At 43.7% G+C, this 27902-nt stretch overlaps 1 protein-coding gene across 1 annotated transcript; it reads left to right on the top strand.

The window, feature by feature from the left end:
• Positions 1–8412: 8412 nt before the first annotated feature.
• Positions 8413–19963, top strand: CFAP161 (cilia and flagella associated protein 161; the record flags this gene model as incomplete). Its single annotated transcript, XM_082649435.1, has 7 exons — positions 8413–8481; positions 9315–9404; positions 9927–10159; positions 11399–11483; positions 16061–16219; positions 19257–19330; positions 19732–19963. The coding sequence occupies 7 exons, from the start codon at positions 8413–8415 to the stop codon at positions 19961–19963; spliced, it is 942 nt and encodes a 313-aa protein (XP_082505561.1).
• Between the last annotated feature and the right edge of the window lie 7939 nt (positions 19964–27902).

The following is a 27902-nucleotide window of genomic DNA, read 5'->3' as shown; positions in this document are numbered from 1 at the left end:
AGGGGGCCCGGGTTCAAACCCTGGTCAGGGAACTAAGATCCCACATGCCGTAACTAAGAGTTCAAATGCTGCAAATAAAAGATCCCGCCTGCCGCAACTAAGACCCGGAGCAGCCAAATAAATAAATTTTTTTTTTTTTTTTTTTTTAAAAGGGCTTCCCTGGTGGCGCAGTGGTTGAGAGTCCGCCTGCCGATGCAGGGGACACGGGTTCGTGCCCCGGTCCGGGAAGATCCCACATGCCGCAGAGCGGCTGGGCCCGTGAGCCATGGCCGCTGAGCCTGCACGTCTGGAGCCTGTGCTCCGCAACGGGAGAGACCACAGCAGTGAAAGGCCCGCGTACTGAAAAAAAAAAAAAAAAAAAGAAACCTGATGCCCCCTCCATATCAGCTATGTATATATATGTGTATAGATTATATATACATGTGTATGATTTTATATGATATTATATATTGTATTATATACAGCATGTATGCGTATTTAACATATAGACGTACAAATAGATCGTCATGCATGTTTATAAAGTACATTATTTTTCCTATGAATAGAATAAAAATACACATTTTAAACGTAAAACGGACATCTTACATTATAAACTCTTGTAATCTCATTTTAATTTACCATGTTATGAACATCTCCCAAATCATTAAATATTGCTCTTATATCATGATTTTTAATAGTCGCATAGCCTTCCAAAACATACATGGCTCTGTAATTTACTGAAACAACCCATTATTGTTGGATACTTTGCAATTTTTTCCTGTTAATATACACATCTCCTTGGTATAATATCTTTAAAGTGGAATTTACAGATATCTAGTACATTTATTTCTAAGGCTTTTGATGATGTAATGCAAAATTGCCTTCCAGAATCATTGTTGCAGTTTTCTTTCTCAACAGCAGCAGATGAGAGGGCTTCTCAGAAATTCTCAGGGTATTTGTCAAATTTTGATAAACAGAATAACTCTACCCTAGTTGAAGCTACAGTTTAGTACAGCTCACAGAAGTCCCTAGAAGAATATTTGAAGGAGAAATTCAACAACTCAAGGACTGAGGTGTGTGTAATTTCTCTCCCCATTTCTTAGAGGGTGTGCTAGTTGTAGGATCCAGGTAGCACTGAATTTGGAGGCCGTGGGTCCAGGGCTCTACCCGGGCCATGCACTGGCACTGCCTCTGTGCTCCTGGGCAGTTCAGACCACCCTACTGGCCCACAGAGCTCACCCTAAGAGAAGGGAGAATGATACCTTTATAGGTAATTAACTCCCCATATGGAATTTTTCTACCACACAGAGCCATAATATTAAACATTACCACCTTTACTGTCTATTTGGGAATTACGTACTGAAGACATGGTTCATCTCCCAGCTTCTTACTTGGAAACTTAGCGTCTAACAGAAGAAATTAGCAGGAGTCCTGGAGTCACTAGCTGTGTGACCTTAGCCACTTCTCTTCCCCTGGCTGGCTCTTTGTTTCCCCATTTGTAAAATGAAATATCCCTTGAACTTTAAACTTGTGAATCTTGCAAACAGAAAACTCCTTGATCAAGCCACTCCTGATGTCGGTCTTTCCAGTTCAATAAGCAGCAGTAGCTACTGACTGCTTGCTCTGTCCTGGACACTCTCATTTATGCCTCCCAATAACCATATGAAGTGGGTTTTATTATTTCCTCATTTTACAGATGGAGAAACTGAGTCACAGAGAGGTCGTGACTTTACCTGAAGGTCACACAGCCTGCCAGTGGCTAGTTCTGGGATTTGAACTAGGAATGTTTGACTCCAGAGCTTGTGTTTTAAACCACAGAGATAGCCATAGAGCATAGAATTATTTTCCAACTTCCTGTAGTGGTAATACTCAAATAAAATGTTGTGTGGAAAGCGGTGTAACACCTGGGGATGCTATGAAAATACAAGGCCCTATTTTTCTCTGTTTTCTCTCCTTTCTTTCTTCCTCCTCTCTTCCGCATGCTTGTGGTAGCTTTTAGTTCTGGCTCGGATGCTAACTTGGGTATTCCCCATAACCTCTCTGTGCTTCCGTTTCCTCATTTGTGAATCGAAGGGACATTCTATCTTTTCCCGTCACATTAAAGGAACTGGAAACGCTGACCGCTTGGGGAAATGTGTCTTTGCACTGACACCCTCCAGAATTCCCTGGAACTGGTTCATTTCCCCACTGTGTCCTAGAGTACTGTTAAGTGTTTGCATGCTTGCCTTGCTTTCAGAACACATTTGTAATTACTGGCTTTCATATCGCAAAAGAATAGGCGAAATGGACCCAAATGGATTTATCCTTGTTGCATTCTAAGTCTTGCCTTCAATGTGTAAAATTCTTCTATGTATATCTTTCTGGAGCGATAAAGGCCAGAACTTTCTTTTGACCAGAAAGACAAGATTAACGGGTCAGTGGTAAAAAGATGAGTGGTCCCTCGGATGGGGACCTGTGAGGGCTGAAAAGTAGAAAAAGCCCTGGACTGAGAGGAACGTGGCATCGATTCCAGCCCCTGCTTTTCTTCCTGAAGAACTCCTGGCACTGAGTCCCGCTCTGTAAGCCTCACTTTCATCACCTGTAAAGTCAGGCATGAGACAAAATAGATCAGCTGTTTTCAAACTAGTCTCTGTAGACGCTCGGTGTCCTCCAGGGGGACAGGGTGGACATTTGGGGCTCATCATTTGAGTCTCTCTGTTTTAGGTAATTCAGTTCTGTCTTGCTTTGGTTGGAAAAGGGGGCCCTCCTACTTTAAAAAGAGGGAAAGAGTTTGAAGTGAATTTCTGGTACTTTTAAAACAGAATGACACTCCTAGAACCTAAACATCCTCCTTGTGCTTTGAGATCTAGAAGAGACAGCTGGCAGCCTTGCTTCCATGCCTGTGGAAAGTGCAGAGTCCTGCCCAGGGAGCTTCTTTTCTCCTGGTCACCCCTTCCCCTGGGTGCTGGTGCTTCTCCAGACTTCCCCGCCCCGATGGGGAAGAAACCGGTTTTCTTCTTGCTCTCTTAGGCAGGCCATTTGGCTTTTGCTATCTCCTGCCGCCAAATCCTGCCCTTGGCATTTCCAAACCCACCAGGGAGAGGAGTAGAACAGTGGAGGAGTAGAAGGGCTTCCTCTTCAGAGGGTACACCCTCCTCAGAAGTCAGGATTGTAAACAGAAGGAAATTTCTTCTGCTTCCAGGACTTAAGAGTACATGCAAGCCTGTCACCCAAGAGGTCAGCCTAGACGGAGGGGGACGGCCGGTTTTCTGCAAGATTACCAAGGGCAATAAAGAGGGACTGAGAGACTTTAGTCCCACAGGTTTGCCCCTGGGGTGAAGGCTGGCTTCTGGTGCTTGCCTCTGGACAGGGAGAATTACAAGTGCATTGTGGGTGGTCTTTTCCCCAGGGGTCTGGTGCAACCAGAAGGGAAAACAAGAGGGGGAGACACTTTTCTGGTCACACGCCACCCTGTGGTCCTTGGAGAGGATAGAATAAATGACGCACTAACAAAATGATGATGTATTATAGTTCGATCAGGACTTTCAGTAGCCTGCCTACTTGTCCAAGGATGGTTATTTGCTGACATCCTTTCGGAGAAGTGTTTCCCGCACGGACCCTCTGGCACCAGGCCTCCCATGTGTACTTATTTGTTCAGAATTGTGTCCTCTTTTTGACTCTCCACGAAGGCAGGGCCCATGATTTCCTTATTTATCCCTGAGCACAGTGCTGGGGGCTCGCTGACTCTTGGCTGGGTGAACAATGAATTCTCCCACTGCACAGTCGTTTCCCAAGAGCTCACCGTCCTGACTTGAGCTATTTTATCGTTCCTTTCTACCTCTCTACTTAGGCACACCCATCACTTCTCCCCAGGCTGTCTCCTAACTGGGACCCCTGCCCCCTACTTGGCCCATCTGCCTGAATCCACAGCCTATAGTCCCAGCAAACTTCCAAAGCTCGACCCCGCCCTTTGTCAATTTCCTCTTAGGAAACTTTCATGGGTCTCTTTGACTTAAAGAAGAAAATCCAGAGCCCTCGCCTCTGTACCACAGGTCGCCCCCCACCATCTTCTCCCCACTTACGTTCATTACTGTGTGCCCCTTTCCGGACCCTAGAGTTTCCAGCTTCTTTGCCCTGCTGCATCCTGTTTCCTCTGTCTGTCAAGTGTTTACCTTGATTCTTTTATCTACATGTCCAAATCCTACCCTTTTTACATAGTGTTATATCATTTGAGCCGCACAAAATCTCTTAAAAATTATTCTTGCGAGATGATTCTTGTTTTTAAAAATTAATTTATTTTATGTATTTATTTTTGGCTGCGTTGGGTCTTCGTTGCTGCACGCGGGCTTTCTCCAGTTGCGGCGAGCGGGGGCTACTCTTTGTTGTGGTGCACGGGCTCCTCACTGCGGTGGCTTCTCTTGTTGCGGAGCACGGGCTCTAGGTGCGCGGGCTTCAGTAGTTGTGGCGTGTGGGCTCGGTAGTTGTGGCACACGGGCTTAGTTGCTCTGCGGCATGTGGGATCTTCCCGGACCAGGGCTCAAACCCGTGTCCCCTGCATTGGCAGGAGGATTCTTAACCACTGTGTCACCAGGGAAGCCCCAAGATGATTCTTTTTAAAAAGTATTCCACAGTGAACTTAGCTTGGGCAATGCCGTAAGTATCATCTTTCTGTGGGTTTATAGAGAGCGCCGAGACATTCAAGGCTCTGAGAAGGACTGCAGTAAGGATGCCTATTTAACCCAGCTTTTCTCAAACTGATCTACAACAGAACTCTTTCCCTCTCCACAGCTGTTAACATACACAGGGTATTTTGGAAATGCTTCCTAGAGAGTTAGCTCTAAAATTATCCTTAGTTCGTTTTTATTGATGAAGATGCTGAGGCTCGGAGACAAAAATGGTTGCATAAGCTGAGTGAAAGGAACTTCAATCCCATTTTTTTCCTTTAGGACACTTACAATGTTTCTTGTCCCATGAGGACTTGAAAACTTATTTTCTGCAGCCTGGAAGTTACTTGCTTCTAAGATTATAACTCTCATTTCTCTTTCTCAATATCTGAATTTTATCCTAAAAGTTCTAAAAATGATCTTTTCTTTTCTAAAAATGATCCTGTCCAAGTATTTCTTTGGCTTTTGCTTTCCTGACAGATGTTTCACAAGTAAGTAACAAAAGGCTCCAATTAACTTTTTCCAAGAGCCTCATCAAATGATGAAAGAAAAGTAGCAAATGAGTGTTCCAGTATATACCTGGTTTATGTCAAAATTATAATAATTCTAAAAGGGAGGGAATGGTGTCCTAATTTAAACAGATATTTATTGCTACACCATGAACTGAGTACATTACTCAGAGTCTAGCAATGTATGTGTGCATTTCTGTTTTACTATTAGCTTTGAGCAGTTTTGAAGAATATAAATTTAAAATACTCCATAATTGCAATAAAATAAAGATTTCATAATTTTTCAAAAATAAAAATTAGTAAAAAGCTGTTTCAAAAAACTCCTTGTATGTTTGTTTATAATTTTGTTATTATCACCTGGCTTTTAAATCCACCTGTGTTGTAAGTTGTGAGATGCTTCTTTATGTTACTTTATCATATTAAGATTTATTTAGGGGGTCAGGAGACCTTGTGCATGTTCAGGGCTATACCCCCTGAAGAGTGACATCAGAGGGCTGCACCCCGTTGGGGAATAGACCTTACCTAACAAGTCTAGCCAAAGTCACGAAACAGATACACAAGTGGATAAGCAAACAACAACAGGCACTGAGGGTGGGGAATCAGTACCCAGAGTTCCTACAATATGTTATCTAAAATGTTCAGGTTTCAACAAAAAATTTTGAGACCTGCAAATGAACAGGAGCATGTGATCCATCCACAGGCAGAATAACAGGCTTTGAGAGGGCCCAGATGTTGGACTTGGTAGACAAAGACTTCAAAGCAATTATTATAAACATGTTCAACGAACTAAGAGAAACCAAGGTTAATGAATTTAAGGAAGGTATGATGACAATGCCTCCTCAGATATAGAATATCAATAGAGAAATGATAAAAAAAAAGAGGTAAGTGGAGATTCTGGAGTTGAGAAGTATCATAACCAAAATGAAAAATTCACCAGATAGATGGAATAGTAGGTTTGAGCTGGCAGAAGAAGAAATAAGCAAACTTGAAGATTAAATCAATAAAAATTTTATGCAATTTGAAGAACAGAGAGAAAAAAGAAGGAAGAAAAGTGAATATGGCCTTACAGAAACAAGGACATTATTAAGTGCACCAACAATAAGGAGTTCTGGAAGAAGAGGAAAGAGAGAAAGGGAGCAGAATAATATTCAAAGAAAGAATGGCAAATCCCAAATTCTATTTAAATAAAAGAGTGATCTACCCATCCAAGAAGCTCAACAAATTCCAAATAAGATAAATGCAAAGAGAGTGCCTCTCAGACCATGGTCAAAATGATGAAAGACAAAGACAAAGAGAACATCTGGAAAGCAGCAAGGGGCTGTACAACACACTTAGTAGACAAACAAGGGAACCCCAATAAGATTAATCATTGACTTCTTATTAGAGACAATGGAAGCCAGAAGGCAGAAGGAGGGCATATCTGAAGTGTTAAAAGAAAAAACTGTAACCAAGAGTCTTATACCCAGTAAAACTATCTTACAAGGATGAAGGTGAAATGGGCAGACAGGTAAAAACTGAGAGAATGTGTTGTTAGCAGACCTGCTTTACAAGAAATACCAACAGAGACTCTTCAGGTGGAAAGCAAGTAATACCAGGCTGTAATTGGTATCCACATGAAAAAATAAAGATAATTATGTATGTAATCTACAAAAGAGTAAAATTGCACATTTTTAGTCCTGACTGATTTAAGAAGCAATTGCATAAAGCAACATGTATGTAATTGTATTGTTGATCCTGTAACATACAGAAGTGTACAATACTTGACCATAATAGCACAAAGAAAATAGGTGAGAGCAAAGCTGTCTTGGTGTAAGGACTTAAGCAAATAACCGAATCATTAGAACCTTAATAAATCATATGGAGACGAAAGTTGCCTTATCATACTCCCGATTTTACAGGTAATATGGAAACAAAGAGAAAAAACGTGGACTTTGGAGTCAGAAAATCTGAGTTAAGTCCTTGCTTTGAGCAACTGTTAGCAGTTTGAACTTGGATAAGCCACTAGCATCTTTGAGTCTCAGTTACTTGATTTATCAAGTGCAGTTAGTGGTATAATGTCTGACCTACCTTCTTTGTCCCATTTATCCTTTTGAAGGATCCTAGCATGTGGTGCTGTACTGAAAAAGCTCATGGATTCACCAATGTGTGAGAATATTCCTAGTTGTTTCCCAAGCTGCAGCCTGCCAGCTCAAATCCAAGTTCATCTCCAAAGTCCCCCTTCCCTCAGTCACCACCCATAGATCTCCTTACTCTCATTCTCACCATCCCCCAAGGCGAAATGAATCTTTCTTTACGTGCCTATGACCCTTCATTGGCACATCCTTAATTGCACTCATTCCATTCTCTCTGAAGTAATTTGTTTTCATGGACTCTCTTCTCTTGTAGACTGAGGTTACTGAAGGGAAGAAAGGTCCCTGTGTCTTTCATTTCTGTCCTCTCTTAGTAGACACTAAGTAAAGGTGAATTACTGAATGCATTCAAGCAGCATCAAGCCCTGGGGAGTCCTGCAGTACCTGTTTACCCTTCCTACTCATAAAATTATATTTTGTTTAAAAGATGTTGGCTCCGGCATATTCCGGTTTTATCAAGACTTCTTGCAAATCATAGGCTTGTCCTTGCACTTGGTATCTGGGGGAGGCAGGAGGAATGCTGTAAAGTCTGTGGAAATAAGAACCGCCTCAGAAGCATATAAACACAAATAGACTGGCATGACATATTTCTTACTTTGGAGGCAGTGAAAATTTTGAGTAATTTTCTCTTCCACCTTCTTTCTATATTATTTTGGTTTCCAAATTTCTACATTGAGCTTGTATTATGATTAGGATGAAATGGCTGCTTGCTGATAATAAAAGTAGGCTGCAAGCACGCTATGCTTCCATTTCAAAGCTCCTCTTTGCTGCCCCCCAAAGCAAGGGATACTCCACTTAAAAGCAATTTTCGTTTAGATTCTAAAAGAAAAAAAAAGTTAAAAATTTCTCCCTAGCGGGCATTTAGGACAGTGAGGTCTGTAGGCTCGAGTTTTTTCTCTTGCCTGCTTTGCAATTAAACTCGAGAAAAACCTAAGAGGGGAAGTGAGGCGCAGGGTGGGGGGGCGGAGGTGGGGCGGTGACAGCCCCTGGGATGGGGCCGCACCAGAGCCCAGCGCAACTCGTGTGTCGTCATTTATTGGCTAGCAGGGTCCCGGACCTTGGCCAATCGCAGGGGGCCGGGTCGTCATGGCGACGGGGAGGCCAACACAGGCGCTGTGCCCCGGAAGCTTGTTTGTGGGAGAGCAGGGGACGATGGCTCAGAACCTGTACGGTCCAGGAGTCCGGATGGGCAACTGGAACGAGGACGTCTACCTGGAGGAGGTACGGAGGCAGTGGCCGGGCACGGCCCGCCCACTGCCCGGGGACTCACCCGCCTGGCCTAAGTTCGGGCCCCTACTTAGAGCATCCCAAGCCTCCTTTCGCACCCAGCACACACCCAATGTCCCTAAAATCCCAACTCCCTCTGAACGCCCTAAGAATCTCACTGGCTGACCCGCAGGTCTCACGCCCTTCTACTCTTTACGCGCGTCTCTTGGCCTCCCAAACTCTCAAGGCTCCTGCCTGTGTCTCTCCCTTAGTCTAGAGCCCCACTAAATTCTCTGTGTTCCGCAGAGACTTACAGTCTCCGAAGCTGAGGTCCAGGTGAGCAGGTAGACTGTAAGCAGAAATACTGCCCCCATCCCCCACCTTGTCCCACATCCCCTCCTGAGTGTCCCCGTAGCATCCCTTTTACTGACCTCATACTCATTGCCCTGAATTGTCCTATGGCGGTCTTAACAAGACCCTGGGCCATCCTTTTATGGAACTAGTTGGGTGGGGAGACACTTTCGGTGTCCATCATCATACAACTCGCAGAGACCTCAGTAGGAGGGGATATATGACCTCCAAACGTTACTCATCATTGTCACTGGTTGGAGTAATTATAGGTGATGTTTCTTTTTTGTGTCTTTCTCATTTTTCTAAACATTCCACAATGAAATAAAAAATAAAGTAATGCTAAAAAAAGTCCCCCATTCCCATCATGCTCGCATTTCTTTTTACGTTCTCAAAGTTTGCACAACTTGTCGTGCTTTGGACCTAAAAGCTCTCAGTATCTCTATTATTCAGGACTATTGCTGACCCTTTGGGTTTCATTCATTTTTCTCTTTAACCAGGAGCTCATGAAAGACTTCTTAGCAAAGAAGGACAAGGGACAACTCCTCATACAGAGAAACAGAAGACTGAAAGAGAATCTTCTGAGACCGGTAATTTTAAATTCAAGCGTTGTTTTCAAAAGTCTGTCAAATTAAATGTGAGAATATGTTAAGCAAGCAGAAATTCCGTAAGTGAGTTGTCATTTGGAAAATACCAATTCTTCCCTTTAGATAACCACAACGTTTAAAATTCCCTAAGATCTTAGAAACATGAGAAGTTTGCTGTTAATTTTGTTCACCTGCATTTTCCAAATTAAGAAATGAATAGATTTATACATGCACGTGTAAAATGCCCTTTAGTTGGTGCTCAAGAAGGTTTCTAGGAATGTTGAATAAATTAATAATGGAATCAACCCATGAAATTTTTCATCAGCTTTATTTTACTTCGTTTGGGATTATCAGGGGCGTTGATTTGGTACATCGGGGGCAGATTGGTGGCAGGAAAAGGAAGAAGAAAGATTTCAGGAAATTCAAGTCAATCCCTTCTTAAAATAGGGTACATCTGCAGTGGTCTCGGCGCTGGCTGTGAAGGAATCGCGTGGTTTATCTGAAAAACTCCTATTTAAATTGTAGATGCAGCTTTCGATATCTGAAGACGGATACATTCGCTATGGCGACAAAGTGATGCTCGTGAACCCAGATCACCCTGAGACAGAAGCTGATCTGTTTCTGGGCGGGGACCTGAGCTTGTGTATGACTCCAGATGAAATTAAAGCCCATCTGAGGGACGCATTAGAGGTGCCCTGCGGCCTGAGCGCAGCTCAAACCAAGATCCCGGTTGGCAGAAACACTTTCACTGTTTTGTGGTAAAGATACCTTAATTTTAGGCTCATTTTCATCAGAAATATCCGTTTTCACTTGCAGTGTAAGGATGCCCTGGGCTTAGAGCAGTGCTGATTGGAGGCAAAGGTTATGTGAATATTCTCTGTGATTCTCATCTTGCTTTCGTATCTTGAGAATGATTGTCAAGGGGCCTTGACAATCCTGTTACCTTAAACATCAGGATAATGGGTAATTTGATTTCAGTTCACATCAGGATAATGGATAATTTGAATTCAATTCAAAATGCTTAATTCAAAAGTATTGCATCCAGGGAATTAAATTCAGACTCTGCCCAGAAGCCAAGTGGGTTTTCCTAATAACATTTCATAAGGCTTTGAGCTCATTTGAGTGCTTTCATTGTTTTTAATGCTACTCTGTTATTTCTACATCAGAAATATATAGTTAAATGCAAGGTAGCAGTCCACGGGGATTTGCTGTTTTAAAATTAATTGTCCACTAAGAATGTACTTGAAATTTTGGAATTGAGCATTTAAATCCTTAGAGAATAGATACATAATTACAATTAAAAGTCATTGCTTTCAGTTTGTTACTAAACTATGATAGCAAGTTTATATGACAGGGATATAACTAGTCCTTTAAGTCTTTAGAGTTTCTGAATACACATAATTTATGTTAAAACAGCTACAAATTGATCACAGTTTCTGTTTCCTGGAAGATTAAGAGGGAAGAGTGTATTAAATGTCTACAAATTTGTTACCTTGCTTCTCTCTAAAGTTGTCAGTGTATGGGGATGTCATATATAGAATAGGGAACATAGTCAGTAATATCATAATAATTTTAAATGGCAACAGATGGTAAGTAGATTTATTGTGATCAACTCCTAATGTGTATAAATATCAAATCATGATGTATACACTTAAAACTAAATATAACATTATATATCAATTGTACTTCAATTAAAAAAAGATGTCAGTGGACTTGGACCAATTCATTAGCGTAGGACAGTATGACTTTCTCAGTCCACCCTAGGCTCACAAATTGGGAACACTGTGTGTTCCGAGTGTGTTGGAAGACAATGAGTAAGGTGCTAGCAAGACTTGGAGGCCAAAAGAAAAGACCTTTTGGTAAGTGACTTATTTCAGTTATGGTACATGAATAGACATTACTAAGAAAATTATAAACCAAAGTGCATACACAAAAAATAGAGCTGGAGAATGATCCTAATACGGAGAATTTACATTATATTAATTCTCCACTGACAGTGCAGCTGGAGAGGTCATTGGTCAGTTCCTTAGATACGGGCAGAACTTTCGCCTCGGGATAGCAGGAGGATTTGCAGGCAGAATGGTAAGTCGTAATACTGCACGTCTACTTTGGACCAGTCATTTTTGTTTCCATGTGGGCTAATGGCTACTTACTGAAGTGGACAGAGAACTCTATGGGCATGGGCTCCACCTCTGGCCTCATTATGGTGTCAGCCTGCAGCTTTTCCAAGGCAGTCTGGGGCCAATTCTTTCCTTCTAACCTCACGAATTACAAAAATACATCCTTAAAAGCTAAAGAGTAAGGGGGAAAAAAAAACCTCTTTGCAATGCAGCTGGTAAAAAGCAAAAATTGATACCACCTCCACTTGTAAGTTAAATGATCAGATTATGTAATATTCTGACAGCTGTTTAATGTCACCAATGCTAACACATTTGCATAAATCGGGGAGCACAAGTCTTTGATCTTTACCTCTACCTTGGGAATCAGGCAGTGTAATAGAACCAGATACATATGGATTTGAATTCCAGCTGAGATGCATACCTAAGGGCTGGGACTTTGGGTAAGTTATTTAACCTTTTTGAGTCTTTCTATAAAATGGAGATTATTTACTTACTACGTGTTTAAGAGCTTCACACGTGTTAACTCATTTATTCCCCCCAACAAGTCTTTAAAGTAGGGACTGTTTTACTGATGGGGAAACCGAGGCACAGCCAGTTAAGTGACTTCGCTCCAAGTCACTTGGCTACTAAGGGGGAGAGCTGGTATCATATATAACATTTTTCACTGAATCAAAGATTCCGTTATTGTATGATGTGGCATCGTCATCACCAGCAGCATCTTTATTATTTTCATGCTTCCAAGAAATCAATGCTGGCAGATAAATTCTGACGCGCCATGGACGGTAAGCTGCAGCCTGATTTTAAATGTGAAACTTAGAGGAAATACCCAGGTGTTGAAAGAGGAAGTCAATCATCACTCTCTCATCCAGAGAGTAGCCCTACTAACCTTTTAGCTTATTTTATAAAGGGAAAATCTTAAAATATAGGGAAAATTACAAGCATTACAACCTTTAGATATTATTTTTTTTCTTTTCTTCTTTTGTTTCTCTCTTTCTTTTTATTTACCTTCTTTTCCCACCCCTCCCTTCCATCTCTGCTCTCCTTCTCTTTCCCCTAAATCATCTGTTCTTTGCCTGTTTGTTGACTTGGGCTTAAATATCTCCTCTTCCACAGATTATAAAAGTTTGCCACGTTTGTTGCTAGTATTTCCTCTCATTTGTTAACTTGGCTTTTAAATTGTAGTTGTTCTCATCTATTTTTAAGTAAAATCTATCAGTGCTTTTCTCTGTAATTCCTTCCATTGCTCAGAGCCTTTGAAGTCTGCTCCAAAGATATGATAAAAAGAATAACTTGTATTAATTTTTAGATGTCTAAACTTGAACTGTTGCTAAAGTTTATTCTTTCATCCACTTGGGATTTATTTTGATAGAGGCCTTGAGGTGAACATCTAAATTTCCCCCAAATGACTAGTCAGTCATATCTGTGTTATTTCTTGAATAATTATTCCTTTCTTCACTGCCACATGCTGCATGCATTAAATTATTATACGTGCCTTTCTATTTGGATCCTTTGAACTGGAGTTGTTTATTTTTATTCCAGGTCACTCTGATGACTTGTAGGACTAGTTCTTTATCATTACACTTCTTTGTCTGAATTATGTTAGGAATTAATCTTTCAGTCAAATGTAGTAATAATTTTTTTAAGTGCCTCTGCCCCTGTCGGGGGGGGGGAATCTCTTGGTATTTTGATTGGCATTGTAAAATTAAGCAAGCTCACATTTTTAGTAGCTTTACAATATTTGTCCTTCTGAGATGTCTCTCTGTTTCTTCAATTATTCTTTTCTATCTCTCAGTAAAGTTTTGTGCTTTCCTTCACATGGACCTGACACTGATCTCGTCAAGGTTATTCCTTGGTATCTTCTATTTTGGAAGCTATTGAAGGTAGGTCCTTTTGACAGTTGCAGCAAAAATCGAAGATAGACATTGATTTTTATACTCACCTTGGATGAAATCACTGACTCTTATGAATTCAGGTTGATTCTCCTAGGACTTCTAGGTAGACAGTCAGCTCATCTTCAAATTATGACAATTTTATCTCTTCTCATATTCTTATACCTCTTATTTCTGTTTCTTGTCTTTGAATTAGCAAGCTCTTTCAGGGTATTTATGAAAATCCTGTTGATGGTGGCCTTGTAGAGGCCTGATTTTTGTTCCTGATTTTCTTATTGTTTTTCTTTATATGAACGAGGCAACGTTTGTGGTTTGAGATAGACATTATTTTCCATTTGGTCTGAATGGCATTGTCATCCGCCCCATCAGCCGGGCCAAAGCCGCAGTGTATCTTGCACCCATCTTCCCTTCCCACCCACATCCAGCTCCGGCTATTGTCAGGTCCCATGGCTCTTCCTTCACAGTGCAGTTCGGCCCGTCTTTGCACTCCCAGTGCTGGTACCTCAGTCCACGCCCCCATAGCTTCGTCCCTTTAGTCTATCCTGACTTCATCTCATACTGGCAGCGTGCTGTCAGGTCAATCTTTTAAAAGCTCAGCTTTGCCCACCTTGCACCTCCATTGAAAAGTCAGTAGCGGTGCTCCCATTGCCCTCTGCATGAAGTGCTGCTGTTCACTGTGGCATTTGAAGCCCTCTGTAATATGTCCCTACCCTGCCTGTCCACGCTCATCCTCTCGGGCTCCCTGATACCACATCACCTCCTCCTCGGAGTCTTTCCTGACCCCCTGGGAGAGCATGTGTTCCCATCTCTCCCCTCCTGTAGCTCTTTGCATCCCTGCTGGATGCCATACCTTACAGATGTTTCCAATTTCTATGCTTAGTCATCCCTCCTGTTAGTTGGAAAGCTTCTTGAGGGCAGTACGTCATGTCTGCCTTCCCCAGAGCGCTTCATGACATAGCTTTGTATAGAAAAGGTGTTTAATGAAAACCGATCAAGATATGCAGAAACGACCTCCAGGTGCAGGGCGAAGGCGAATCAGTAAACGGCTAACGAGGAACTAACATTATGGACCTTTCAGCAAGATGGGGTGCTCCTTGGCGAAGTTATAGGCAACCAGAGAGCTGACATAAGTTCCAAGTGTGGACGTCAATTCCAGAGGGGCCGAGGCCCCCTTGGAGGCTCACGTATGAATATCAGCTGTGCTGGTATTGGTTTTAAGAGCACTTCACTTCATGCAATAAGTTTCATGCAACATTATTTATAATGAATAAAATATTGCTCCAGGCCTGATGTCCTGAAAAAGAGGAGGAGTCAGAATGGGAGAAAATATTTGCAAACAAAGCAACAGACAAAGGATTAATCTCCAAAATATACAAGCAGCTCGTACAGCTCAATATCAAAAAAACAAACAACCCAATCCAAAAATGGGCAGAAGACCTAAATAGACATTTCTCCAAAGAAGATATACAGATTACCAACAAACACATGAAAAGACGCTCAACATCACTAATCATTAGAGAAATGCAAATCAAAACTACAATGAGGTATCACCTCACACTGGTCAGAATGGCCATCATCAAAAAGTCTACAAACAATAAATGCTGGAGAGGGTGTGGTGAAAAGGGAACCCTCCTGCACTGTTGGTGGGAATGTAAATTGGTATAGCCACTATGGAGAACAGTATGGAGGTTCCTTAAAAAACTAAAAATAGGACTACCATACGACCCAGCAATCCCACTACTGGGCATAAACCCTGAGAAAACCATATTTCAAAAAGAGTCATGTACCACAATGTCCACTGCAGCTCTATTTACAATAGCCAAGACATGGACGCAACCTAAGTGTCCATCGACAGATGAATGGATAAAGAAGATGTGGCACATATATACAATGGAATATTACTCAGCCATAAAAAGGAACGAAATTGAATTATTTGTAGTGAGGTGGATGGACCTAGAGTCTGTCATACAGAGTGAAGTAAGTCAGAAAGAGAAAAACAAATACCGTATGCTAACACATATATATGGAATCTAAAAAAAAAAAAGGTTCTGAAGAATGTAGGGGCAGGACAGGGATAAAGACGAAGACATAGAGAATGGACTTGAGGACATGGGGAGGGGGAAGGGGAAGCTGGGACGAAGTGAGAGAGTGGCATGGACATATACACCACCAAACGTAAAATAGATAGCTAGTGGGAAGCAGACGCATAGCACAGGGAGATCAGCTCAGTGCTTTGTGACCACCTAGAGGGGTGGGATAGGGAGGGTGGGAGGGAGGGAGATGCAAGAGGGAGGAGATATGGGGATATATGTATACGTATAGCTGATTCACTTTGTTATACAGCAGAAACTAACACACCGTTGTAAAGCAATTATACTCCAATAAAGATGTTAAAAAAAAAAAAAAGAGGAGGAGTGCGTGAGATGGAGAGGGAGGCTGGGTTTGGTATTCCAAGGAAGGGAAAGCAGTGGCCGGTGATGTGAGGGCGGGTGGTCTCAGCCTCTGAGATGGCCTTTCTGAGGGAGAGGAAAGTTGAATGTTCTTGTACAATCCGTAAGAACAGGGTTTTTGAAAACTGCTTTTGAACACGCTGGCCATCCAGCCTCTCGGGTAGTTGTGAGGTAGTCCATCTGCTTGCTGTCGTTTTCAGTTATATTTATCAAGTGACCACAGGACCCTCATGAGGTCGTCTAAGAGGTCTTGGCTCCAGGAGGTGTACCTGACGGATGAGGACTCCTACCTGAACTGCTGGCAGGCGGCCTTCCCTGACCCCCAGCTACGCCTGGAATACGAAGGCTTCCCCGTCCTGGTGAGCGCAGCCTGGGGAAGGCAGACGTGTGCGTGGCTGCTGTGAAGTGGGTGCGATTTACTCCTGTGTGTGAAGTGGAGGCTTGTCAGGGCTCCGATGCCTTATACGCCTCACACATTTTCACTCTCCCTTTTTCATTTCTTCCTTTTTTAAAAAAAAATATTTATTTATTTGTTTTTATTAAAAAATTTTAAAAAAAAAACTTTTTTTTGGCTGCACCGTGCAGCATGCAGGATCTTAGCTCCCTGACCAGGGATCGAACCTGTGCCACCTGCAGGGGAAGAGCAGAGTCTGAACACTGGACCGCCAGGAAGTCCCTCTTTTTCATTTCTAACTCAAGTGTGGGAGGCACCATTTTGCCCTGTGGCAGCATCCTGCCTTGGTGTCTCTCGACTCCGGTGGTGCCCAGAATCACCTACAGAGCTTCATAAAGATACCGAGGCCCAGGCTCTGCCCCTGAGATCAGGCTGAGAACCACTGCCCCGAGACTGTAAGAATGATGACACTGCTTTCTTTCAGGCCTCTGTTAAGTTCTCATTTCTAAAGAGACTGGGTAATCTGGGGGAAGTGAAGGACAGGGTGGGGCCGACGCACAGGTGAGCACGTTGCTGGACGTTTTCTCAGGAGCCTGGGCCCTGCGGACAGGAGCACAGTTCTGGATGGGAAGGCAGGTCTGGTGGGCACAGAGCTGTTTTGAGGACCAGAGGCCATGCTACTTGCTTGTGAGACATCCAGCAGACGGAGACTAAGGAGTTGTTGGAGGTTATTGGGAGAGTGACTGGATTTACAGCCAGGAAGGACTTAGAGTTGGCCATCCAGGAAGGGCCCCCCAGTTACCAGGCACTCTGAATCCACCTGACGCAGTAGGCTTCTCTCCTGAGCTCTGTAGGCGGACCCAGGTTTGCAAGCGTCTTTCTCCCAGCACAGAGAATATACAAGTGGTCCACAATGATGCATGCTTGACAGATTTCCTCTCTTCCACTGGTCTTTTCAAGCTTTGCTCCCCTTGGAATTGCCTCTCATTCCCATGATTTAAACTGTCAGTATCTCAGCTTCATTGTCTGTAAAATGGGGATAGATGATGATGCCTAACTTACGAGGTTTTGTGAGGATGAAGCGGTTAGTACATTTACAGTGCTTATTAGAAAAGTGCCTGGTCCAGACAGCACTCCCAAGCATTCATTGTTGTTAATCTAACGGTGGTTGTTCTATTGTTGCTGTCATTAGGTTAGAGAGGTTGGGGAGTTCAGGCACCAGGAGCTCATTTCTCTGTTGCTAACTCAGTCCACAGCCCGAGGCAGGTCTCTGAGCCACATTCAGACACATCTGCAGAATGGGACATTTCATACCTGTCCAGCTGCTGTCCACATGTCAATACCCTCCACTCAGAAACCATCAGGAGCACCTGGGGTTGAACGAGTTGGCTTCATTCCTTGTTGCAGTGATGGAGAACACGCACCACGGAAAACCGTGTGGCGTCTCAGTAAGAGGCTGGTATACATGGTCCGAAAGGATACATGCACCCCAGTGTTCATAGCAGCACTGTTTACAATAGCCAAGACATGAAAGCAACCTAAATGTCCATGGACAGAGGAGCGAATAAAGAAGATGTGGTACATATAATACAATGGAATAGTACTCAGCCATAGAGAAGAATGAATTAATGCCATTTGCAGCAACATGGATGGGCCTAGAGACTATCATACTGAGTGAAGTAAGTCAGACAGAGGAAGAAATACGATATCGCTTATATGCGGAATCTGAAAAGAAATGATACAAATGAACAGACTTAGAGAATGAATTTACGGTTACCAGGGGTAAGGGTGGGAGGAAGGGATAGTTAGGGAGTTTGGGATTGACACGCACACTCTGCTATCTTTTAAATGGATAACTAACAAGGACCTACTGTATAGCACAGGGAACTCTGCTCAATATTATGTAACAACCTAAATGGGAAAAGAATTTGAAAAAGAAGAGATACATGTATATGTATAACTGAATACGTTTGTTGTACACCTGAAACTAACATAACATTGTTAATCAACTATACTCCAATATAAAATAAAAAGTTTTAAAAATAAAATAAAATAATTAGAAAGAAAGGACAAGTTATAGGATTGGGGCTGTGGTTGGGAGATTTTAGTGAGGGTCTCAGGAAGTGGGGCTTTGCCCTGGATTGGAATCTGTCAGGAAGCAGGGCTGTCTCAGTACATCTTATCTATAGAGGGCAGGCCGGAGCACGACCAAAGCTGTCATGAGTAAGGAAGCAGTAATCACTCCTATTCTCTAGGAGAGGAGGACATTTGGTATTTTGTGGCTTGGACAATGCTCGTGTTTTTGCTGTGTTCAGACGTGATCACAAAGTGGTCTTCTTTTTGTCTTGACCCATCGTGGTCACAGCATGGCCTTGTCTGATGTGGGCACTGTGTGAAGTTGATTATATTTCACAGGAGAACACTAAGGCAGAACCCTGGCTGCCAGGCCAGTTCCCGGATGTCAGGGGCTGCTTTTCCCCATCTCACGCTGCTTTTAGCTTACCTGAGTCAGGATTTTAAAATAATATGTCTTTTATTTTCTGATTATAAACAATATGTGTTCGCTTATGGAAAGTCAGAAAAGTACAAAAAATAATATGATTACCAGTAGTTCCATCTTCTAGAGAAAGCCACTGTTATCATTTCTTTTTCCATGTATATGTTTTTTTAATTTAGTTTTAATTAAAAAAAAATAGGACATCAGGAATATTCTTATTTTTTCCACTTATCACCACCGACCATATTTCAAGTTGTCAAAGATCTTCTCCAATATGACTTTAAATGATTGTATAATGTTTCATCATATGTGTATCTATAATCATGTATTTATTTAATCTATTATGGTTTGGCTTCTAGATTATTCTCTCTCTCTCTCTCTCTCTCTCTCTCTATATATATATATATAAATAAATGAATATATACTATATTTCCAAATTTTTGCTTTTAGGAAACTGGAGGCCTTAATTCATAATTCAAATAACATACTCTCTTTATCTTTAAAGGCAAATGCAAAAATTCTTATCAATCACTGCCACACGAATCGGGGACTGGTGGCCCACCGGCATCTTTTCTTAAGGTATTGTATAGCAGGGTACAAGAAAATGCCATGCCAGAGGGCAGGGGCTGTGAATATAGGCAAAGAAGTTCAATTTAAAGAGGATGGCCACGCACAGAAAATGTCCTTTGATGATGAAATATCGCCACATAGAACTTTGATGGTGTGAAAACTCCTATTAGAGCCGCTTCTATTATACAGGTCCTTCCCCACAGAGGACTTTAGCTATAATGGGATCCTATATACCTGGTCCTTGCCCAAGTAGGCTGAGTCTTGTTGGCAAACACATAGTGTTTTAGAGACCCCCCCCCCCAAGAGCTTTATATAGCAGTCTGTTGAATTACGTGCTTTGAGATGAACTTAACAGCTTACTGAAGGTTGTAATTCCATTTCCAACCAGTGTTAATTCTTTCTTGCCCCAGTACCTATTTTGGAAAGGAAGCAGAGGTCGCTGCACACACATATCTGGATTCACACAGAGTTGAAAAGCCAAAGAACCATTGGATGTTGGTGACTGGGAATCCCAGGAAGGACTCGTCCACCATGTTGGACCTGCCTAAACCGCCGGCGGAGGACACCCGAGTCCTGGAGCACGTGGCGGAGCCGGGGGCCAGGAACGCACCTGGCGCGCATGCGTGCACTCGTCCGATGTAGCTTTACCGGAAATCTATCTCGGTCATGCCTCAAGCTATCCTTAAGGAAGGCACAGAACTCTCTGAACTTTGTATTAAAACAAAGGCTGTATTCGGATTATTGAATTAACGGTGGAGGTCTAGGACACAGGAAAAAACAAGCAAACAAAAAACCTTGCCTTGGGCCACAGCGCAGAAATGGTCTTTGAAAGTGACAGATGGTATTCCTTTGTTGATGACCAAATTCTGAAGACTCAGCTTCCTTTATTTAGACCCTACAGCAGCAGCTTCTATAAGAACTGTAAAAAACTCGTTACTTTTTAAAGCTATGTCTGTGTAATGAAGCTGTCGGAACTTTGCGGAATTCTTTCCCCCGACTCTGTACAACGTACTAAGAAATCAAAAATGGGTAGCTGTGGACTGTGGCCTTACTTTAGAGTTGAACATTTTCCCCCTTGTATTTTTGTGTCTCCTTCTAGCTTGCGAGGGTGGACTGAAGACCTCTATTTGACCTCCATTATTTTGTAATGATTTTCATATTGCGGAATCTCCTTATTTCTACTTTATCTTTGAAACCAGTACATTAGTTGTGGCATTCACATCATCAGACAAAATACATATACATCCTTCCATGTGTTTGTCCGTCTACTCATTCTTTGTCGAGTACGGAGCACCTATGATGTGTAAGGTGTTGTAATGGGATGAAGAGACGCCCAAGCCCAGGAAGTAAAGGTGAGGGCTAAGGCTGGTTTGCTTTTAAATACCGTCGGCCCTCCGTATCTGCGGTTTCGCATCCGTGGCTTCAACCAACCGCTGAATGCATAGTATTATGTTTATGATCTGCGGTTGGTTGAATCCGCGGCTATGGAACCCGCAGATTCGGAAGCCACATTAAGGAATTTGAGCATCCTAGGATTTTGGTATCCTCAGGGGCCCTGGAACCAATCCCCAGGGATACCGAGTGACGACTGTATACCCAGAGGCGGAAAGTAAGTCACGGGTTATGTAAATGGCGTTGCAAATAGATGCGGCTTCAAGCCAATGTGGCTTGAGCCTCTTCGAGGAGACAGGCGTTTGCCCTTCACGTGCAGCAGGAGTTAGGGCGGTGGTTCCTGCCCTTGGCTGTGCACTGGATCCAGCTGGAGAACTTCAGCAATTACCGATGCCTGACACTAGCCCAGAAATTCTGAGTGAAGGGTCTGGGGTGCAGCCAGGGCAAGGAGCATTTTCAGTGGTCTTTGGCTGCCTCTGATGTACTGCCAGAGCTGGGATTCACTGCATCAGGAGAGGAGAAGGAAGCGACGGTTCCTTGGGGGCGGTCAGGAAAGGCTTTTCTGAGTGGGCATTGAATCAGAATTTCTGGGGTGGGGCTTTAAAAAATACAGATGCTTGGGCCTACCTCTGGAGATTCTTATTTAATTGATTTGGGTCGGAGCCCAGGAATCAGCATTTTAAAAACACTTGTTACTTTTTAAAAAATGTGCCGCCTGGGTTGAGAACCGCTGACTTAGCTGAGTAGAATTTGGTTTGCCTGTGTATCTCCAAAGGGTGTAACCAGAACTGGAAGTTTAAACAATCTGCAAGCGTCTAGATCAGTTCTGGTGCATTCTTGTCCTGCCATGAGGTGCCCGCGGAAAGCTTTCAGGCAACATGGGGACCCACATTGCTTCCTTAAGCCATCTTTCAATGGTTCCCTGACTGAATCGCTAAAGAGCTTTTTTTTTTTTTTTTTTTTTTTTTTTTTGCGGTACGTGGGCCTCTCACTGTTGTGGCCTCTCCCGTTGCGGAGCACAGGCTCCGGACGCGCAGGCTCAGCAGCCATGGCTCACGGGCCCAGCCGCTCCGCGGCACGTGGGATCTCCCCGGACCGGGGCACGAACTCGTGTCCCCCGCATCGGCAGGAAGACTCTCAACCACTGCGCCATCAGGGAAGCCCTCGCTAAAGAGCTTTAGTCCCCCAGGAATACTGACCAAGTTTGCAAGCATATAGTTAGTGACAACTATGGTGTGACTTCCACCTGGCTGATGGCAACTGTAAGGCCCAGTCATTTTAATTCAAAGATGTTAAAATATGAAAAAGAAATCCCTGTATATCTTGGAATAGGTGAAAGACAATAACTGGAAAGTTAGTGCTATTGAACTGAGCGAACACTCTCACCTGTATATTACGTTGTGTGATCACATCAGCGCTTCTGCCTTGGGTCTGCTGAGTGCATTCAAAATTATTGAGGTGTTTTTACACTCATTTCCTTATTCTCACTATTTTCTGGGCTTAGATTGGATATTGTTCACAGCCATAACCCCATTTCTTGAGGAATATCTGTTGACTGAATGAATGAATCCGTATCCTTTGCAGAGGTGACAATAGGCTTGTAGAAGTTAAGCGATTTGCTCAAGGTCACATAGCTCATAAATAGCAGAATTGGGCAGGACCAAGTCAGATCTTCTAGACCGTCTTCTAAACCAAAGTTTTCTAACCGCACACTCTCAATTTTGGGGGGTCCAGATAATTCTTTGCTGTGGGGGACTGTCCTGCACCTTATAAGAGGGTAGGCAGCATCCCTGGCCTCTACCTACTAGATGACAGTAACACACCTCCACCTGAGACAACTAAAAATGTCTCTTGTCGTTGCTAAATATTCCCTGGGGAAAAAAAAATATGCCATTTGAGTACCACTGTCCCTTGGTCTTCTAGATCTTCTTTGTTTGCCCTCGACAGAGGATGCTGTAGGGGGTTTTTCCTTTCTATTTTTTTAAATAGAGGTTAGACTGTACGGTGTCTAGGTAGCTTCCAGGTTTACTAATAATCTGCTTCTGGCATCTGACCTGAGCTTTGGTGGAAACCTAGAATTTTGTGTAGGTTGGGCCTCCAGGATAAGGTTGCTATGCGGACCTTTGCGTATTTCACCTTGATACACACAGCCAAGAGTGGTATTCAAATTGTTAAACAACCTACACAGTTTTTCCTGAATATCACTGAGCACCAACCTAACAAAACAAACTCCAGTCACAGTGCTGGGGTAGGGTCCTCGAGGCCCCCTGCTGGGCCAGACATTTACTCTCTAGTTTCTGAACTGCAGGGAAGTCCAAGGGTTTCCACCCCACCACGGAGTTGCCAGGGTTGCCCGGGGCATCTAAGGGACTAGGGTCAGTAGCTGTGTGAGGGCACACAGTACCTTAGTAGTGGTCTCCAGTGTGGGATACACAAGCTGGCCCATTGAGATGTGAAAGGAGAAGTTTAGAACTTCTCTGTATATCATTATTTTACCCTGTAAACTACATTAATGTGTGTTTCCTATTGTTCAAAATGTTACTTTGTTTTGTTTTGTTTTTTTTTTTTTTTTTGCGGTACGCGGGCCTCTCACTGTTGTGGCCTCTCCCGTTGCGGAGCACAGGCTCCAGACGCGCAGGCTCAGCGGCCATGGCTCACGGGCCCAGCCGCTCCGCGGCATGTGGGATCTTCCCGGACCGGGTTACGAACCCGTGTCCCCTGCATCGGCAGGTGGACTCTCAACCACTGAGCCACCAGGGAAGCCCAAAATGTTACTTTTTTTTAAATGCACATATAGTTTAGTGGGCATGAAAAAAATTTGTAAATATGTGTGTGTGTGTGTGTGTGTGTGTGTGTATGTAGTTAATGCTCAAAGCTTACCAGGAAGGGTATACAATAGCACAGTGTGGAGACCATTCTGTGTGCTGTGTGTCGTCGTTTGCTGTACACCATGTGCCACCGAGTCAGTGCTGCTGCGTAGCTCTGTCCCCAGTCATGGACTACAGCTTCCCCCTGCCCAACCCAAGGTTCACTTTTGCTCAATTGCACAGATTTCTATCCATCCTCCACTGTGTGCTGGTTCTCTTACTAGGATGGTGGAGACAGCAACAAATAAGGCAAAGACCCTGCAACTGGGGGCGAAGGGAGAGGGAAGAAGAAACCACCAGTGATTATGCCCCGAGCCTTCTATGATCCCTGTGGGAGAACAAGGAGATGCTCGGGGACCAGGGAAGGCTGCCCTCGGATGACACTTGAGTGAGAAAGGACACCATGGAGAAGAGCATTCCTGGCTAGGGAGGCCCAAAGTGGGGGGGCGTTTGGAGCAGTGGTGCGAGGGGGGCACTTGGCGAGGGGCCGGTTCACAAGGGGCTGTGTGCAGAGCTGCTATTCAACAGGTCCACCCAGTAAGTCTGCACTGGCTGTTAAAATAGTGCATCCCTCTGTATTGGTTGGAAAATAGCTACTGACCCAAGTCCCTGAGACGCCTCTGGCAACCCTGCCACCTCCCTGGGGAGGACCCTTGGACTTCCCTGCAATTCCGCAACTACAGAGTTAATGTCTGGCCCAGCAGGGGGCCTCGAGGACCCTACCCCAGCCCTGTGGCCGGAGTTTGTTTTGTTGGGTTGGTGCCCAGTGACATTCAGGAAAAACTGTGCAGGTTGTTTAATAATTTGAATACCACTCTTGGGTGCGTGTATTAAGTTACTATATTTGCATTTTATCTGGAAGGTGGTGGTCGGCCTTCGAAAGAGTGTGAGGACGAAAGGGGCATGATTTTGCTTTAGAAAGAGTATTACGGAAGCAGCAGGGAGGTAAAGGGGTCCCCGGGGACAGATGAGCCTCTGAACTAAGGCAGTGTCAGGGGCCGTGCACAGGAGGGGATGGGTTGGAGAGAGGTCAGAGAGAGAGAGAGAGAGACAAACCTGGTGTATGTAAGACCAAGAGAAGACGAGGAGGTGGCAAGCAGGTTTGGAGGGCGTGCCCATCCCTGAGACTCAGGACTCAGGAGGACCAGCAGTTGTACAGGGAAGTTGAGTGGTTGCCTGGAGACAACGTGATGTAGCCTGTTTGTCTGTGGGTCCAGCTGCAACCTTGCTACAGTGCCTTCCTCAGGATGGTGATGTCCTCTGCCAGGCTGGTTGGACCCACCAAAACCCCAGCTAAATCCTTGATAATTGGCAGCAAATAAAACTTTAAGATTGAGTAGTACCTATAACTCCCTGCCAGGGGAGCACGGAGGAGTCTGGCAAGCCTGGTGGCCAAGACTGGCCACTTCCCAGCTGCAGGGATGTTATCTCTCTGAGAATCAGTGCATCAGCTGTGAAATGGGGAGGGTACCGGCCCGTGAGGGCTGCTGGGAGAACCGGATATGTTCAGTTATGTGAAATCAGGTGCTCTGCGCGTGTAAGTGCTTCCCTGTTTCCCCTCTGCCTTTGTACGTGAGTTTAGCACATGGACATCCAAGTCAAGGAGTGAGTTTTTCTCCATCTCCACACTTGGTTCCAGCCTGGGATTGGACTCCTTTTCTTTCCCACACACAGTACACCTTTGTGCATTCAATCGAATCCAACAGACCTCATGACTTTTTTATATCAGGTACTGAGCTAGACTCTGGGAAGTATAAACGTGTTCTTACCTTCAGGGCCTCAACTGGGAGATGATGCTTAAGAGACGAAGAGAGGTTATTCCTGTTAAAGAAAAAAAAAAAGCATAACCCAAAGCCATTGACTTGGGAGAAATGCAGGATGTATTAGGAAAGCAGACGGAAGTTCACTTTGATTGGAGCCTTGAGTAAGAGACAGGAGGTAAAGCCTTTAAAAGAAAGGCCAGGAGCCTCCCTGGTGGTGCAGTGGTTAAGAACCTGCCTGCTAATGCAGGGGACATGGGTTCAAGCCCTGGTCTGGGAAGATTCCACATGCCGTGGAGCCACTAAGCCCGTGTGCCACAACTACTGAGCCTGCGCTCTAGAGCCTGTGAGCCACAACTACTGAAGCTCACACACTGCAACAAAGAGTAGCCCCGGTTTGCCTCAACTAGAGAAAGAGCAACACAGCAGCAAAGACCCAATGCAACCAAAAAAAAAAAATAATAATAATAATTAATTAAAAAAAAAAAAGAAAGGCCAGAGTGTAGAAATTTGCATTTAATACAGTATGTAGCGGGGAGCCACTGCAGGTTTTGGAGCAGGGGAGAGATAGGACAAGAAAGGAAGGTTAATCTGGGAGGGACAGGTACAAGGTAAGTGAAAGGCAGAGGTCATTTCTGAATCCATAATCACAGATGATGAGACCACTAAGGCTTGAACCTATGGAGAGCAGAGCCGATATTCTTACTGATGGGTTTTAGCAGATGAATTAATCTTTTTCTATTATCCCTTCACCAAAGGCAAAAATAGAAGGAACATTGCTTTTTCCATTAGTAAATTCACTCAACATCTCTTGATATTATCTGGAGCTTTTAAAAAGGAAAATAGCTGCTTTATTTTTAAGAATAACCACTTAGAACCATTTATAGATTTGATAATAATTCAGTAGAAGTTCAGTTATTATGGAAATTTAACATAAGGAGAGTCAGTCAAATTACTGGCTTTGATTCCTAAAGGGAGACCATGTTGTAAAGAAGACAATTGGTTAATGTATAAAGAACTCTTATAAGTGAAAGAGAAAACCACAATCATCCCATTAGAAATATAAGGCGCCGGGGCGGAGTCAAAATGGCAGTGTGGGAAGATGCCTAGTTAGCGTCTCCCCACAACTAGGGCACTTGCCAGCCGCTGGTGGGGACCCTGACGCCCAAGGAGGTGGGAGGAACCCCCAAGTGAACCGGTAGGATGTGGGGGGACTGAGGGGGGAGGAGAAGTGGAGACCAGACAGGATCAGCACTCCTGTGGCTGGGGAGATCAGGAGAGGCAGGCTGGAGGGGCCCTCCAGGAGGAGCAGGAGAGGAAAGGAGGGTGTTTGCCCTGCCCACTCGAGCCCAGGAAGCCTGCTGGGCTCCCAGGTGAGGTCCCCCGCCCCCTGAGACCAGGAGTGGGGGGTACGCCTGGGCCCCTTCTGTTCTGTTGTGTCTAAGCTCCACCCCCCCCCCATGGCCCCCAGGGCCTTTTCCAGCCCTGTGGGTCCTAAGCATAAGCCCCGCCCACTACCCAAACCTCGCCCTTGCTTAGGCCCCACCCTCCACAGCCAAGGCATTTCCCCCCCTTTTCTTTCTTTTTCTGTCTTTCTTTATTTTTTGTCTCTTTTTTCTTTTCCCTCCTCTTTTTTACTATTGTGGTACTGTTGTACCTTCCGGTTGTTGATTCATCTATATTTTTATTTTTATATTCTTTCTAACATATCTGTTAGTTTCCTAGTCTAATTTTATTTTTTACTTTATTGTTTTTTCTCTCTCTCTTTTTATTTTTCGCCACCCCATGTGGCTTGCGGGATCTTGGTTCATGAACCGGTGGTCAGGCCAAAGCTCGTGCGGTGGGAGTTCCAAGTCCAAACCACTGGACTAACAGAGAACCTCAGACACCAGGGAATATTCAGAAACCAGAAAAAGATATCACAGAAAAAGAAAATTATAGACCAATATCACTGATGAACATAGATGCAAAAATCCTGAACAAAATGCTAGCAAACAAAATCTAACAACACATTAAAAGGAACATACACCTTAATCAAGTGAGATTTATCCCAGTAAGCAAAGATTCTTCAATATACACAAATCAATGTGATACACCACATTAACAAATTAAGGAATAAAAACCATATGATCATCTCACTAGATGCAGAAAAAGCTTTTGACAAAATTCAACACCCATTTATGATAAAAACTCTCCTGAAAATGAGCATAGAGGGAACCTACTTCAACATAATAAAGGCTGTATATGACAAACCCACAGCAAGCATCATATTCAATGGTGAAAAACTGAAAGCATTTCCACTAAGATCAGGAATAAGACTAGGATGTCCACTCTCACCACTCTTATTCAACATAGTTATGGAAGTCCTAGCCATGGCAATCAGAGAAGAAAAAGAAATACAAGGGATACAAATTGGAAAAGAAGAAGTAAAACTGTCACTGTTTGCAGACGACATGACACTATACATAGAAAATCCTAAAGATGCCACCAGAAAACTACTAGAACTAATCAATGAATTTGGTAAGGTTGCAGGACACAAAATTAATGCACAGAAATCTCTGG

Source organism: Grampus griseus, assembly GCF_964374135.1.
Source record: "Grampus griseus genome assembly, chromosome: 2".
NCBI lineage: Eukaryota > Metazoa > Chordata > Mammalia > Artiodactyla > Delphinidae > Grampus > Grampus griseus.
This window is presented reverse-complemented; position numbering and strand designations above follow the sequence as displayed.